Consider the following 17,286-nt stretch of genomic DNA (forward strand, 5'->3'; position numbering starts at 1 on the left):
GTGGGAACAAGTGTGGGCAGTGAGAAATTGAATGATTATTGACTATTTTTTATACCTGTCGTGGGGCATTATCATTGGTTGTAGAACTTGCCAAACATCCATTATGTCCAGTTAGGATTGAATGTTAGGTGTGGCCGGCCCATGAACCAGCCCAAGGCACCCAATGGGCGGGCCTGAATCAAATCATATCTGTCATATGAAATAAGGTTTTCAAAATCGGATTGGACCGAAAAAATCAGGAACTGGTCACTTGATTGGTTCCGTTTTACCCCATAATCATCTTTTGGCAAAAAATTATTGATTTGATCAATAAACTGCTGACCCAAGTGGTCAAATTGTTCGAACCATTCAATGGCTTTTGGCTGTTATTTTTTTTATTTTTTTAATTTTTTGTCAAAACAGATCATCCGTTTGATCTAGAAACCAGATCCTTGAATGGTTTATTGTCCGATTCGGTTTTAAAAACCTTGATATGAAAAGAATATCTACACTTCAAGAACTCAACATCCAGCCATATATAAGGAATATCTCTCCATGAATTTAGTGCACAAATACATAAAAAAACCGAACCACCAAAAAGTAAAAACATAATATTCAGACCAAGTTTAGACGGAAATCTAATTGGATTATATGGGATTGGACAGGGCTAGATCCGTATTCGATCCAATTATAAACGGATCGAGTTCGGATCGCCAGGGTCAAATTCGAATTCGAATAAAATGATACCATTTTCTCGTGCCACGTGTTGTATGGCCCAAACTACGACATGATATTCACGACAAGAATGGTAGAATACTTTAGAGCTTAGAACTTCACAGCACAGCGAAGTGGAGAGGAGAGAAGGCACACGGGACAGAGGTCGGACGCGTAGGAAAGCCGACGAGGTTGCTCGGAAGTTGGAAGGTTGTTCGTTCGTTCGGGAGGGGAATGAAGAAAGGGAAAGGAGTAGCAATAATATCGAATCCTCCTGCAAGTGGAGAAGACGCAGATGAGAAGGGCGAATTCTCCCTGCCCCCCGGCAGATTTTCTTCCCGAAATGCTTCTTCCAAATACGATTTTGTTAAGGTTATTTATTTATTTATTTATTGCCCAGTCTCTCGAGAATTTCTTGTTTCCAGTTTTAATTTCTGGTTTTTCAATGACATCTTATTCTTAGATGCTTTGTTTTAATCTTGTTTTTTAATATTCTGTAAGAGCAACAGTACTACCATTTTTTATTGAACTTATTTATTTGATGCGTATTGTATTGGTGATCAGGTAAAGGTATGGCTTGGCGATAATGCGGATCACTACTACGTTCTCTCTAGATTTCTCCTTAGTAGAATGTTGACTGTCACTAAGGTAATTGCACCCTATAATTTTGTTCATTTCTTGTTTTTATTGTTTATCTTTCTGTTGCCTCTTTTTAGTCATTAGTAATTGGAAGTTTTGACTTCTAAGTGATACTTTGAACTCGTTAAGTTGTTTTATGTTTATCGTGTTCTTGATGGACTTATGATTTTTCCATCAAATTTGCAATCACTGGTAGTTGGGACTTGGGATTTTGGACCGTAAATTTGATTTTTCTTGTCAATATTAGACGCAATCAGTTGCATAGAGAAGGATGAAAAAAAAAAGAAGTAAAAAAGTAGAAAAAGAAAGAAATTGCAAACAAGTAGATAAAATAATTAGCAATAAAATTTTGAGAGAATTAGTTACAACCTCCTTAATAACTTGCACACACTAAAAGACAAAGCAATAAGCCATTCACTCCAGCCATTTCAGTTTTTATCTATGGCCCGTAATCTTTGACCACTTCGCGTTTTGCATCGTGCATGAATAAAGACACTATTGGAAAGAATCAGGAGAAGAACCTTTAAGTGCTTCATTTTTTTTTTTTATATTTTGTAATATGTCAGTGATGTATTGGGGAGATTGTTTTTCCAAGTAGGTGATTTTTTCTTATTTGTCTATTTAGTGTAATTTTTTACTTTTCTAATTGGATGGTAATGTATGATCTTTTGTAGATTATTCTAATATAGTTAAAGGGTGGATTGTTGATTTCAGATCCCTAATCATGTTGCTATTAAAATTGCTCTCGAACTGAAAAAACTGCTTATAGACAACAGCCTTCTAGATGTGTATGTCTCTCTCTCTCTCTCTCTCCCCATTAGCACAGAATATGATTATTATTTAACCACTGCTTGTATTGTTCATATGCAGATCCCAATCTGATTTGGAGGCTAATCTCTTTAAGGTACTTGCTAATTATGCAGTTTCACCTCTCAATGCTAAGTCTTAGTGAGTTTCCACATCATGTTCTATTTTTTTTTCATGGTTTTCTTGATCAGTAACGTGTACAAGATTTTGCTGATGATAGAAGGAGTATACGATATTCATGTATATCACATCATATTTTCATTTCTATATATTTACAACAAAGACTTTTTGGATCTAGCCCCATTCTGCTTCTTACTATTCAGATGATTTTTAATGGATGTTGGAAAGATCCTGAACTGGTGAAAAGATCAAATGCCATACCTGATGCATGTACTGTCTAAAACTTATATATTACTCAATGATTAAGATGGAATAATCTTACCAGTGAAGAAACTTTACGAAAAAATAAATTTGTACATAATCTAGTGAATTTCCCTGAAAACTTTTGCTACTTGAAGATTCTACAAAAAAAATTTAAGATATCTTACTTATGGGTCTCTATTTGCAGCTTATGGAGCGACGGGGATATGGGGAAGAATACATAAATCGTTATAAAATGATGACCAGGTAAGCAAGTTTCTGTGTAAATTACTTTTTTCTTTTTTTCCAGATTGTGGTTTGTCTCCATGAATTGAATCAATTCTTCCTGCAAATCTTCTCTGTGTGCTTTCCCTAGACAAATAGTTATTGTATTCCTTGCCACTGTTTATCTTGTTATGGTTTGGTATCCAATCGACAAGAAATTTTAATGGCTTGGTAGCTTATTCTTTGATTGGTTTGTTAAATTTAGTTTTTGATAAATGTAATGGTGCAAGTTGGGTACCTGTTTGAACAATTTAAACTGCATTAGGCCCATTCAAATTTTAACAAATGCTCAACCTGAGCCTGACCAATTGCTCTCATAGATAAATGGTGTAATTTGTATTTCTATATGTAAAAAGTGGCAATTTCCATATATAAACAATACACGGTTAGTGAGTTAGAACCATACATATTCTTTCTATACATAAAAAGGTCATTACCTAATGTATGTTCCCGTTCTCTAGGGTCTTGGGTGGTGCAGAGTGATAGAGATTATAGTTGCCAAGGCATTTAGGTGACTTTAGGAGACAATGGAGTGCCTAGTTTCCTAAGCAAAATTTTGTATTGGTTCCCTAGTTTTATATACCAATTGACATGCATATTAATTGAAAAAATAGCAATTCTCTTTATCACGAACATTAAATTTCCTCTCAAAACATGGTAAATCATCACATCTAAAAATTTATTTTAATATATTAATTTCAATGTTTACAAAAATAAAATTGATATAATATCTATTTAATAGAGAAATTTCATATCAAATTAGCAACTAAGGAAGGCTATAATTTAATATAGTAAAATTAAGATAGCTAGAAAAAGAGAAAAAAAGAACAATTGATTGAATACAAGTTATTTAATACAATGCCTATTTAATTGTGGGGGCCCTATTTTTTGTTCTCCAGGCCCTCTTGTACATCCTTCCCTTTTTCTGAATACAAGTTATCTTTTCTCAAAAAAATAAAAAGATTGAACCACTGATTTATTAAATGTAAAAGAAAGAGTGTAGAAAAAAAGTAATCTCTCTATTCATATAAGGTGGGAAACTTATCATCTAGGGAGGTGCCTAGTTGCTTTAAGTCAAGGCATGCAGGCAAGGTGCCACAATGCCTAGGTGATGCTTTGACAAATATAATCTGGACCTAACCTTTTCATTTTGTTCACAAAGTAGCCACTCTCAGACTTGAACTTGTGTTCTCACGCTTGTCAGCCCAAGATTTTACCACTACATTGAACAAATGGCCCCTATATATCAAAAGAAGAATAATAAAGAGCAGCCTCCCATTAGTTTTCAGAATTTGCATAAGCGAGACCTACAAAATCTTATGTGGGCCAATTTTGCCACATTCTTTCTATCCTCCCATATATGAGTTTCTCCCCTTCCACGCTTATAAACAAACTGCAGAAGGGAGCCAATTCTAAAACACCTTTCTTCTATTTGTTAAATCAATATTTAGTTTTCTTATTTGATTTTCTCATGGATATTTATTTTTACACATTTACTAATTTATTGAAAACCCTCTTCCTGTTCACTGCAAATTAAATTTATTTCCTCGGAATGTTTATTTATGGCTAATTTAACTACATTCTTTCCTGTCAATTACTTCTGTTTTTACCCTTGACTCAGCAAAGAGACTACTCTGTATTCTGGTACTGATTTCCATATATTCTTCTTTTAGATTTCACCATCAAAGAGTACCATTGGTGATTCTTGTCTGCGGAACTGCTTGTGTTGGGAAATCAACCATTGCTACCCAGCTTGCACAAAGGCTAAACTTGCCAAATGTTTTACAGGTACACATGTTTGCACATTTGTCATTATACCTACTTATCCACCCGCCCACATATCCGTTTTCTTATGCACACATTCAACAGGTATCCTAGGCTTCTTTTCTGGATGTTCACCCACATGGAGAAATAGTGTCACTGATTCAGGACCATCAATGCCTTCTGGCTATTCCATTGTAGCTTAAAATTTGCCTAGAACTAGATACTACTTTAGCCATGTGGAAGGGGCTGTTGGGCTGAAACTCTGAAACTTGCCCAATGAATAGATGATGGACATGGGAACAAATGGGGCCTTTTCGGGCACCAACTGTGCTCCCCATGTGTAAGATACTTGGCCTTTTATCGAGCCAACCCTTGTTCAGTGCCTGGCAGTGCCCCTCCCATGATTTTAGCACTGAAAACTATGATTATTTGAAATCCCAAGTATGCAAAAGTGCTTTGTGGTAATCTCTTTCACATGAGCACACATATAGATGGTACATATTATGTTCATATTGAAAGGTTTCCCAGTCAAGTCAACTAGAATCTTTCTTAGCTGATCCACCCTGTTTCAGACATGTGGAGGGATGATGTGGCCAATCCATACTGCCCATAAGGGCGTCCGAATTATGGCCAATTTAGAGGATTGCTTACATGTTTGACTCTCTGGATTGGGCACTTCACCTGAGTGGCTGAAAAGAGGATTATGGAGCAAAGGGCTCTCTCTCTCTCTCTCTCTCTCTCTCTCTCTCTCTCTCTCTTTCTCTGCTAGAGCTATTTCTAATGCCTTCTGTATTTATATATTTTTTATTGTGACAGACCGACATGGTATATGAATTGCTACGGACATCAACAGAGTATGTGAGGCGAATTCATTGTTTTTCCCTTTCATGTTCATTTTTATTTTATTATTAAATGAAACAAATAACCCATCTATGACTGACATGTCTAGACGTGGATGCAACATGAATTTTGAATGAGTATTCTTCATTGATTTCTATAGGAAATTGGGTATGAAAAAATTCAAATTGGTATGCTTTTTATCAAAGAACCAAGTCGGTGTCACTAGCTCTACCAATATAATAAGTAAATACTACTTTATGATGTCACTTTCTGTATCCAAACTCTATTGTGTTGTTCTGCTTATTCATTGACATATAGCTTTTTTTTTTTCTCTCTAAAAGAAAGTATTGTTATTAGAGAGTATATGCTGGGTACAGGATGTAGATTGTCAAGCATATGCTTGTGATAGTGCCTTTGACTGTGTAAGCTAAATATCCTCTCACAAAGAAAAGAAAATGGGTAAAATCAACCCAAGATGTTTGTCTAGCAAATAGCTTGAGATAAAGGACTTCCTTTCTTTCTTTCTTTTTTTTTTTTTGTGTGTGTGTGTGTGTATGGGCATGGGTGGGGGGACCAGGGGAGGTAGCTTTACTGTCAAATGAGGAGACATGGGGGGAGGAAGACTAGAAGCTATAGAGGGGTTTCCTATGAAGGGGCTAGAAAGAAAACTTAAATTCCATTTACTAGAACGGAATAATGTGTGCAGCCAAAAGGCAGTGGGAGGGTTAGGTCTGCATATGGTTCTGGTGGTGTAATTGTCATCGAAGTAGCCTTTGGTGACGAACAATGTGAGTGAAGTTTGGTTGGGGAACTTCAACTGGGATCTGGGTATAGCTACAATTTCTTATAGCTGTGTGGTTTGGAAAGGTATTGAGAAGTGTTAGTGTCGAGTATGTAGGGGTATTTCTGTCTTTATACTTATGTTGAGGTTGCTGATGTGTAATATTATGTTAGAACTAGTGACCCTCACTTAAGTAGGGGCACATGTGTCTTTTCCATTATGTTAATAATATAAAAACATATTTGGTCGAATGGGAGAGGTAATTTTTTCTCTCATTCGAACCAGACTTTTCTTCTCCTTTCTCTCTCTCTTTCTTTCTTCTTTCTTCTCCTCTCTTCTTGGCTGTTATCAGACTAACAGAACTCAAGGGCAGGCCGAATTATAGTATGGTATCAGAGCTCAACCAAGCAACTTGGATCTGCCCAGATTTCTGTTTTCTGCGCACCTAGTCTAGGGTTTTCTCTTGGTTTCTTTGTCATCGGTTGGAGATAAGGGAAAGGGCTGAAAAGGAGTGGTCGCCCTCTTCCCTTGGAGGTTTCTATGCCTCCAGTTGTGGTGTTCGTGGTCGGTTGTTGTGGTTTCTAAGAAGCCCTCCCCTAATCGATGAAGAGAAGAGGGCTGATTCGTGTGGTGCAATGGGTGTCTTGTGTGGTTTGATTTTTGTGTAGTTTGATTTTTGGGTGATGAGGTAAGAGATTTCTATGCTTTTTTTTTTTGTGAATCAAATAATACGTATGTTTCAGATCGTATGGTGGGATTTCAGATTGTAGCGTGCTAGGATTTATGCTGTTTTCAGTGTGATTCGAAGGGGGAGTGGTCCGCATATAGTGTGGTGAGATTTCAGGTAGTCGTGGAGTAGGGTTTGTGGTGTAAAGAGTGTAATATTCAGCAATAACAAGTGCTGAAACTAGTGTGATCAGTGTGTGGTGTGGTCTAGTGTGCAGTGTGCTGAATTCAGCAATGGGAGACAATAGTAATAGCAAGTCTAATGTGATGGTCTCTACCGACTACCTGAATGTTCAAATGACCTCTATTAAACCGAATGGAGAGAACTATGTACCTTGGGCTAAATTTGTAGAAGTTTTCCTTAAGGCAAAGAAGAAGGTGAAACACATAAGGGAAGAAAAACCCTCCACTAATTCTCATGAGTATGATGACTGAGAATAAGATGATGCACAGATTATCACGTGGTTATGAAACAATATGGAACCCAAGATTAGTGTAAATTTCATGTTTCTTGACACTGCCAAAGATGTGTTGGACCATGCTAAGAAGTTGTATTCTGGTCAAGACAATACAACCAGAGTATATCAGTTGTATCAGGAATACTTTAATCTGCAACAGGGCAATCAGAGTCTTGAGGAGTACTATGCTAGTATGAGAAACATCCGTAATGAGTTGAATATTTTTCACCCCCTCACTTCTGGTGTCAAAATTCAGCAACAACAGAGAGAACAACTTGGTGTGACTCGATTTTTGCTGGGGCTGAAATCTGAGTATGAACCAGTGCGGGCTCAGATACTAGGAGGGTCAGCTCTCCCTTCCTTAGAAGAGGTGTTTGCTTGACTTCAGAGGATTTCCATTGGATCTACTAAGAACTCTAATGTTTCCGATAGATCAGCCTTTGCATTATCGAGGGGCCGTGGTGTTAGAGGTGAAGCTCGGGGAGCTCAGTTTGGCCGTAGTGGTGGTGGTGGTGGACCTACATATAACCGTGGTGGTGGTTGTACTGGAGGTAGAGATTTAGGGGGAGTCTGTGGCAGAGGACGTAGTTCGGGTCCGAGGTGTACTCACTATGGTATGGATGGAGATACCATTAATTATTGCTATGACTTGCATGGTCCACCCTCAACTTGGGCCAATCATGCCATGACTAGTGACAACAGCTTTAGACAGAAGAGTCGTTCGGTTGATCAGATGCTTCCTACATCCACAGATGTTCCCAAGAAGAAGATGATGAGTGTCCCTCGTGATGAGTATGAGAGGTTTGTCCAGGCCACATCTCAGCAGAACATGGCTACTCTCGCACACTCAGGTATGGTTTGTTTGGCATCCACACCCAATCCTTGGATTATTGACTCTGGAGCCTCTGATAACATGACTGGAACTCCAGTGTGTTTCTTCCCTCTCTCATTGCTCAACATCACAATTTGTTACCCTTGCTAATGGTTCTGCATCCTCCATTTGTGGTGTTGTTAGTGTTAACATGACCCCCTTACCTTTATCCTCAGTTTTGTATGTCCCTAAATTTCCGTTTAACCTTATGTCTGTTAGTAAGTTGACCAAGTCACTCAATTGCTCTATTATTTTTTACCCTTCTTCGTGTGTTTTTCAGGATTTCAAGACGGAGATGAAGATTGGTGGAGGGCATGAAGTTGGTGGATTGTATTATCTTGACGGTGGTGGAAGAACATCAACAACTCTCCAGTCATCTCTCTCCCCTCTTCAGTAGCACTATTGATTTGGTCATCCTTTGCTGAAAGTTTTGAAGTCTTTGGTTCCTTCATTGAGTCAACTTTCTGTTTTAGATTGTGAGTCGTGTTAGTTAAGGAAACATCATTGTGTTTCCTTTAGTCCTAGGGTTGATAACCATGTGTCGAGTTCTTTTTCTTTGGTTCATTCAAATGTTTGGAGTCCTTATAAAGTGATGTCATACAATGGATATAGATATTTTGCCATTTTTGTTGATGATTATTCAAGGATGACGTGTCTCTATTTAATGAAAGAAATGAGTGAATTGTTTACCATTTTCCAAAAATTTTACGCTGAGATTCGCAACCAATTTGTTGTTCACATTAAAATTTTTCATTCCGATAATGGTCGTGAATATTTCTCTTCATCATTTAAAAAATACTTAGACCAACATGGCATTATACATCAGATCTCATGTACCTACACCCCACAACAAAATGGGGTGGCTGAGAGAAATAATCATCATCTTTTGGAAACAGCTCGATCTCTCATGCATCACATGAATGTTCCCAAACCCTTTTGGAGTGATGCAGTGCTTACTTCTTGCTTCTTGATTAATCGGATGCCCATGTCTATCATTGATGGTCATTCTCCATTCACTACATTGTTTCCCACCTTGTCTTCATTTCCTCTTTCTCCTCGGGTTTTTGGGTGTGTTTACTTCGTCCATAATCTGGGCCCTGGGAAGGACAAGTTAGATGCACGATCCATCAAATGCATCTTCCTTGGCTATTCCTAGACCCAGAAAGCGTATGTGTTATCATCCTAGTTCTCAACGTTCATTTGTGTGTGCTGATGTTACCTTCTTTGAGTCTACTCCGTTTTACTTGGGGTCCAGTGATGTTTCTTCCTCCTCATCCTCTTCCAGTTGCGGATTTTGTTCCTCTTGTTCCAGCTGTGACCAAATCCTTGCCTCTAGTGCCACCACCTGTTGAACGGCCACCTATCCGTCAAGTGTATACACATCGCCCACATGTACCGGCTGTTCCTCCTCCAGCTCCATCAACGTCAACAGATTCGGTAGTTATCCCCACACCAGCCCCAACCCCAGTATCTGATCTTGATCTTCCCATTGCCTTTTGGAAAGGTAAACACACTTGTACCCTACATCCTATTTCTAATTATGTTTCACTCACTCATCTTTTCGCTTCCCATCACCAGTTTATCTCTTTGTTATACTCTGTTGTTGTCCCTAAGGATGTCCAGGAACCCCTTGCCTCTCCAGGATGGCGCTGTGCAATGGAAGAAGAACTCTCAGCTTTAACTCATAATCGTACTTGGGACCTCACTACTCTTCCTCCTAGGAAGCAGGCTGTCGGTTGTAAGTGGGTTTATACTGTTAAGTACTTACCTGATGGTAGTGTAGAGCGACTGAAAGCTAGACTGGTTGCAAAAGGGTACTCCTAAACTTATGGTATTGACTACACAAAGACCTCCCCGGTTGCTAAGATAGGTTCGGTTCGTGTTGTGATCTCTCTTGCTGCTATGTATGATTGGCTCCTCTCTCAGCTTGATATCAAGAATGCTTTCTTGCATGGTGATTTGCTCGAGGATGTCTATATGGAGCAACCACTGGGGTTTGTTGCTTGGGGGGAGGATGGTAAGGTATGCAAACTAAAGAAGGCTATTTATGGGCTTAAACAGTCTCCTCGAGCATGGTTTGGTAGGTTCAGTGAGGTGGTAAAGAAGTTTGGTATGAAACAGTGCCAAGTTGATCATTCAGTCTTCAGTCATGACTCTCAAGTAGGAAAAATCCTATTGGTGGTGTATGTAGATGATATTGTTATTATCGGGGATGATAAAATGGGCATTGACAGGTTGAAGACCTTTTTGTAGGAACATTTTCAAACAAAGGATCTTGGTAAATTGAAATATTTCTTGGGGATAGAAGTAGCAAGGTCTAAGCATGGTACTAATTTGTGTCAGAAGAAATATGTGCTTCATTTGCTAGAAGAAATAGGTTTGTTAGGTGCTAATCCAGATGAAACACCTATGGAAACAAACACTAATCGGAGCAGTGATATGGGTAAAGTGTTTGAAGACCCTGGCAGATATCGACGACTTGTAGGTAAACTGAACTACCTAACCATTACTGGGCCAGATATTTCATTTGCAGTTAGTGTGGTAAGTCGGTTCATCCAGAAACCTCTGGTTCCTCATTGGGATGCGGTTCTAAGAATTGTGAGGTATTTAAAGGGGGCTCTTGGTTGTGATTTGATATACAAATGTGGTGGAAAACTTGAAATAGAAGGATATACTGATGCTGATTGGGCCGGTTCTATGTCTGATAGGAGATCTACCACTGGCTATTGCACTTTTCTTGGGGGTAATCTGGTGACATGGAAAAGTAAGAAGCAGACAGTTGTGGCAAGAAGCAGTGCGGAGGCAGAATATTTGAGCTATGACACATATTACTTGTGAATTAGTGTGGCTAAGGAACTTTCTACAGGAGATGGGATACAATGTTAACACTCCAATGAAGCTCTACTGTAACAATTAGGCTGCAGTTCATATTTCTTCTATTCCAGTGTTTCATGAAAGAACCAAGCACATAGAGGTTGACTGTCACTTTGTGAGAGAGAAGGTGCTGAGTGGAGTGATAGACACTGCATATGTTAACATAGGGAACCAGTGGGCAGACTTATTTACTAAAGGGTTGAGTCGGGGAAGAGTGGACTACATATGTGACAAGTTGGGATTATATGATATATACTCACCAACTTGAGGGGGAGTGTTATTGTCGAGTATGTAGGGGTATTTCTGTCTTTATACTTATGTTGAGGTTGCTGATGTGTAATATTATGTTAGAACTAGTGTCCCTCACTTAAGTAGGGGCACATGTGTCTTTCTTATTATGTTAGTAATAGAAGAAAAACAACCTTTTGAGAAGAAAGGACTGTTTAGAAAGTTGCAAAAAATCAAAAGAAACTAGCAGAAATCAGAGTTCAAGAGGAAAGAAGAAGAAGAAGAAGGTGGCGGCAACTTGGGTTCAGTGAGAGAGATTTTCGAACATAATCTCTTCTCTTACTCCCTTAATTCTATTTCATTAAGTTAAACTTTAGTAATTTACAGAGAAGTCTGTAGTTGGGCAGAAAATTAAAAAGACATAATATAAGAAAGAATAAAGCCCAGATTAAGGCCCATTACAGCAAATGACATAAAAGATAAAAAAGGATAAACGGCCTATGGGCCATTCGGCCCATCTTCTCTATACTCCCCCTCAAGCTGAGCATAGATGTCAATCATGCCAAGGTTGTCAATATCATGCTGAAGTTTAGCCTTGGAAATGCCCTTGGTGAGGAAATCAATTAACTGTCCTTCAAAGGTGATGAAGGGTAGACACACTTCTCCAGAAGCCACTCTTTCTCGAATGAAGTGTCTGTCAACTTCAATGTGCTTAGTTCTGTCATGTTGCACTGGGTTGTGAGCAATGTTGGTGGCGGCCTGATTATCACAGTATAACATCATTGGTTTATCATGCTCAATACCCAGTTCCTCCATCAAGGATCTAAGCCACAATAGTTCAGAAACTCCATGAGCCATGGCTCTGTATTCTACTTCAGCTGAAGATCGAGCAATATTACCTGCCGCCAAGCTACAGTATCCAAAGGTAGATCTTCTGTCATCAATGTTTCCGACCCACTCAGCATCTGTGTAGGCTTCAAGTTTCATATGGCCATGCTTAGCAAATAGAATTCTCTTTCCAGGGGAGCCCTTCAAATAACACAGAATCCACTCTGCTGCTGCCATGTGAGTATCCCTGGGAGTATGCATGAACTGACTGATGCAACTGACAGCAACATGCTTGTTTTCAAAGTCTGAGGAGTTCATCTTCTTAAATACTTCAAAACTGACTTCAAACAACTTCGAATAACAACAAATGAAGACAGAACAAAAACTGTGTTGTGAGCCAACCTCTATGCAGCCGTACCAATAACCTGCGTCACACCCAGAAGCTGGGAGAAACAGAGAAAACTCAGCCGCTCCTTGTAGACTTCACAGAACACCAATCCACTTGATTCGATCTTCAAGAAGAAGAATGAGAAGGCCTTCAGTCACTGAGAGCCCAGGTCAAACTCCCTGTGGGGCCCGCAATCAGATTTCTCCAGAAAATTAGGGTTTTGGGCAACACACTTGAATCTGCCAAGAGGATGACAAAACCAATCCCCTTCTCTCCAGAAACCACTAACAACTAGGCTGAAATAGGTTTCTTTAACTATTCATTCGATTCAATTCTCCATACACACTGTGTATGGGAAAAAAAGGTGAAAAAAAGGGAAAAACGAGCCTGCTTTGACACCAAGAAGAAAAACAGCCTTTTGAGAAGAAAGGACTGTTTAGAAAGTTGCAAAAATTCAAAAGAAAGTAGCAGAAATCAGAGTTCAAAAGGAGAGAAGAAGAAGAAGAAGGTGGCGGCAACTTGGGTTCAAAGAGAGATTTTCGAACATAATCTCTTCTCTTACTCCCTTAATTCTATTTCATTAAGTTAAACTTTAGTAATTTACAGAGAAGTCCCTAGTTGGGCAGAAAATTGAAAAGACATAACATAAGAAAGAATAAAGCCCAGATTAAGGCCCATTACAGCAAAGAACATAAAAGATAAAAAAGGATAAACAGCCTATGGGCCATTCGGCCCATCTTCTCCACAGTAATATAAAACATATTTGGCCGAATGGGAGAGGTAATTTTTTTCTCTCATTCGAACCCCAGACTTCTCTTCTTTTCTTCTCCTTTCTCTCTCTCTTTCTTTCTTCTTTCTTCTCCTCTCTTCTTGGCTGTTATCAGACTAACAGAACTCAAGGGCAGGCCGAATTATAATAAGAAGGTCAACGGTTCTTTTTAAAGGGATCAAGGTATGCCAGGCCATGGTATGAAAGTGAGGTTCTGGATTGGACCCTTAGTCTGATAGATGACCTTTAATGGATCTCATTCCTGCACCATTATTGATTGCCAAAGATAGACAAGCTGTAGTGGAACATCTATATCAATCTATTGGTAATCAGGTGGTTTGGACACCAAGATTCTGGCGTAACCTCTAGGACTGGGATCTAGATGACATGACAATATTTCTTCACAAGATTCAAAGATGCAATCCTGTACTGGGAATGGTGCAGCTGTTTGTGGACAGGGAATAAGTCTGGTATTTTCACTGTGAAGTCTTTCTTTAAGCAATCACGTGCTTTACCAATCACCAGCTCCACCAGAGGTCCCTTTGTATGGACAACATCCTTGGGTAAATGTTGTAGAGAACACTGATGTGGGCCCCACAGCTGTGGTCCCACTCTGTCCGTAGGGTAGAATGTTCCTAGTCATCCTAGGGTTAGCTGCTGTTATTCTAGTTGTTATTTATTTTTCAGTTTTATATTATTATGTGTTATGTAAATACCAAGGGCAGATGTGTCCTTTCATGTAACTAGCATAACCTATAAATATTAAATAGAAGTGGCGGCGGCAGTATCATTGAGATTCTGTCCTTCCTTTCAAAGTTTGTGTTCTACTGCTCTCTCTCTTCTCTTTCTCCTCTTTCTTCTACACTTTCTCTTCTTTTCGAACCTGAAATTTCTTAGTGTTCAAGACTGATTGCAGTCTTGAACAACTACATGGTATCAGAGCCAAGTTAGGGTTTCTCATGTGAGTCTAATACCAGCCGACCACATGAGAATCTCCTAGGACTGGAAGCTGAAAAGGTGGAGTTCGCAGACTGATTCTTGGAGATCGCCAGAAGTGCTAGCAGCCGTTAGAAGCTTGTTATGGTTGCAGTGTGTTGGTGGTCAGGAAGGATCAGAGAAGACTAGGGTTCGGGTAAACCTTAGAAGGCAGCGAACAAATTTTCCTTGTAAGTTATTTATTTTCGAAGAGAAGTTCTATCAGAGAAGATAGGTTGGACCTATTTGGAGAGGGAGGCCGAACCATTCTAGAGTTTTCTCCCTTTGATTCTCTAGGGTTTTACAGCAAACCCTACTGTTGGGCCGAACAGTCTCAGCTTTGTTTCTCTCTGCTCTAGGGTTTGAAAGTGATCTTGCGGCAAGCCCTAGTGTTAGACTGAACCTTGCGATCTACCTAGAGCTGTCAAGTTTATTGTTAGCATTGATCAGATTCTAGGGTTTCATATTAACCCTACTGCAAGTCTATCTATACGGTACTGATTGGATTGTGCAATTGAACTGTTCACTTTAAGGACTGATTAAAACCCTAATTCTGCCAAGGGGTGAGAACCCTACGGACAACTGCTGTTGTGTTTGCTAGTTTGTTTCAGATCAGAGTTATCTCAGTTCTGTGCACATACACTGTGAATACAGATCGATTCTACACTGTTGTTGATTGTGATTGGTAGTCCAAGTGCTGTTTTTGAGACTTGACCGAGATGGAGTTTAAAAATCAGGCAGAAGGCAGCTTTGGGAATATCAGTTATGGTGGTGTTTTTGAGACGGGTGGTCAGATTACTACCGTAAAGTTTGATGGATCAAACTATTTGGAATGGGCCCAATCAGCCATGATGGCTATTGGGGGAAGAGGTAAATTAGGGTACCTCTTGGGAGATGTGACGGAACCCCCCAAGGGAGACCCTACGTATACTAAGTGGATCCAAGAAAACTACTTGGTTATGACATGGCTGTGTAATTCTATGCAGCCTCATATTAGCCGCCTACTTGTGGGCAAAGACAGCTAAGGAGATATGGTATGTGATGAAAGAAACTTATTCCCAACCCCTTAATGTTGCCAGAGCATATGAATTGATATGTGAAGTGAAAAATCTTAAACAATGAGAGAAACCGGTTTCAATATATTTCTCTACCTTGCAGTTCCTGTGGCGTGAAATTGATCACTTAGAGACTCTTGAGTGGGAGAGTCCCAAAGATGCACAGATATATAGAAAGCAGGTCGAGACAAACCGGGTGTTTGAGTTTCTGGCGGGCCTAAATTCAGAGTATGATATTGTGCGGCAACAAATTTTGACTAGAGACAGTGTAACTCTCTCTCAGGCATACTCATTCGTACATAGTGAAGAGACCAGAAGGAAAGTTATGATGCAGCCTCAGCCCCTCACACCAGCCTTTGTAGCGGTCACACCCAAATCAGGAGGTGATTCAGAGAAGGACAGGAGGAAGGAAGACAAGAAGGATGTGGTATGTGAACATTGTAAGAAACCCAAACATACAAAAGAAACATGTTGGAAACTGCATCCTCACTTGGTTCCTGCAAAGTTGAGAAGCAAGAAGGGCACTGCTCATGTGGCCGCGAACACTAATTCAGCATCCTCCTTTGGCACAAGAGGACCACCTTTAGAGATCTTAGCTACAGTTCGGGCTGCCCTAATACAGTTAGAAAAGGAAGTTGGAAATTCAGCTCAGCTACTGCAGTCACCATCAACTCCTGCCACATCTGCCTTTGCACATTCAGGTACTCGAGCTTCAGCCTACCATGCCTCAGCTCCAGGTACTACTAAACCTTGTTGGGTAATAGATTCAGGTGCATCCGACCACATGACTAGCTTGCCTTCACTGTTCACCACTTACCATTTGTCTTTTGGTAGGGATAAAGTGTCTATTGCTGATGGCTCCCTGGTTCCTATTTCTGGGAAGGGTGACATCAAGTTATCAGATACTATCTCCCTGTCATCTGTTTTGCATGTTCCTAAGCTTGACACTAACCTTCTTTCAATCAGTAGTATTACCAAGCATATGAACTGCTCAGTAACCTTCTTCCTTGACCGATGTGTTTTTCAGGACTTGGAGACGAAGAAGGTGATTGGGACTGGCCGTGAGACGAATGGGATCTATCTGCTCGGGGAGAGGTTCCGTCAGGAAGAGGCAGTAGAGAAGGTGTCTTTTGTTTCTCAGAGTGTGAGTCCGGTTATGCTTTGGCATAACTGATTAGGTCATTTGTCCTTTCGATCCCTAAAGAGTATTTCCAGCTTTATTTGAGTCTGTTGAGTTGTCTCAGTTGCAGTGTGAAAGTTGTGAGTTTGCTAAGCATTGTAGAAAGCCTTATTTATTGAGCAATAAAAGGAGTAATAATTTTTTTTGATATTGTGCATACTGATGTTTGGGGATCTTATCACATCCCTTCCATGGGTGGGTACAGATATTTCTTGTTATTTGTTGTTGACCATACCCGTTTTTCTTGGGTTTATCTCATGCGTTCACGAGATGAGGTACCTGCCCTGACCCAAAACTTTCACCAAATGATCCTAACCCAATTTGATGCCAAGATCAAAGTTCTCAGATCTGATAACGCAACGGAATACTTTGCTAAACCATTGACATCTTACCTTCTCAACCATGGGGTTATCCACCAGAACTCTTGCCCTCATACACCTCAGCAGAATGGAGTTGCAGAAAGGAAGAATTGGCACATCTTGGAAGTGCCTAGAAGTCTCATGTTTACTTCCAATGTTCCTATTCGCTTCTGGGGTGATGCTATCCTCACGACGGTATATCTTATTAATCGGGTCCCTTCCTGGGTCCTTGATATGAGATCTCCTTTTTCCCTTCTATACCCAAGTGAGAAGTTGTTTTCTATTCCCCTTAAAACATTCGATTGTACCTGCTTTGTTCAGCTTCTCGGACCCAAGGCCTCCAAATGCATCTTCCTTGGTTATGCACAAACTCAAAAGGGTTATTGTTGCTATGATCCTGTCTCAG

At 39.8% G+C, this 17,286-nt stretch overlaps 1 protein-coding gene across 1 annotated transcript in view; it reads left to right on the forward strand.

Annotated features, from left to right (window-relative positions):
* Positions 1 to 798: 798 nt before the first annotated feature.
* LOC104598508 (uncharacterized) overlaps positions 799 to 17,286 on the forward strand; it is a 58,766-nt gene continuing 42,278 nt past the window's right edge. Inside the window, exons 1-7 of the mRNA XM_010260610.3 lie at positions 799 to 1,065; positions 1,258 to 1,341; positions 2,047 to 2,120; positions 2,203 to 2,236; positions 2,708 to 2,766; positions 4,458 to 4,572; positions 5,365 to 5,402. Of these exons, the coding sequence (XP_010258912.1) occupies positions 928 to 1,065; positions 1,258 to 1,341; positions 2,047 to 2,120; positions 2,203 to 2,236; positions 2,708 to 2,766; positions 4,458 to 4,572; positions 5,365 to 5,402 (542 nt within the window). The 5' untranslated portion in view covers positions 799 to 927. The remainder of the gene's footprint in view (positions 1,066 to 1,257; positions 1,342 to 2,046; positions 2,121 to 2,202; positions 2,237 to 2,707; positions 2,767 to 4,457; positions 4,573 to 5,364; positions 5,403 to 17,286) is intronic.

The sequence above is a fragment of the Nelumbo nucifera genome, chromosome 6, assembly GCF_055504915.1.
Source record: "Nelumbo nucifera cultivar China Antique chromosome 6, China Antique-T2T, whole genome shotgun sequence".
NCBI classification, from domain to species: domain Eukaryota; kingdom Viridiplantae; phylum Streptophyta; class Magnoliopsida; order Proteales; family Nelumbonaceae; genus Nelumbo; species Nelumbo nucifera.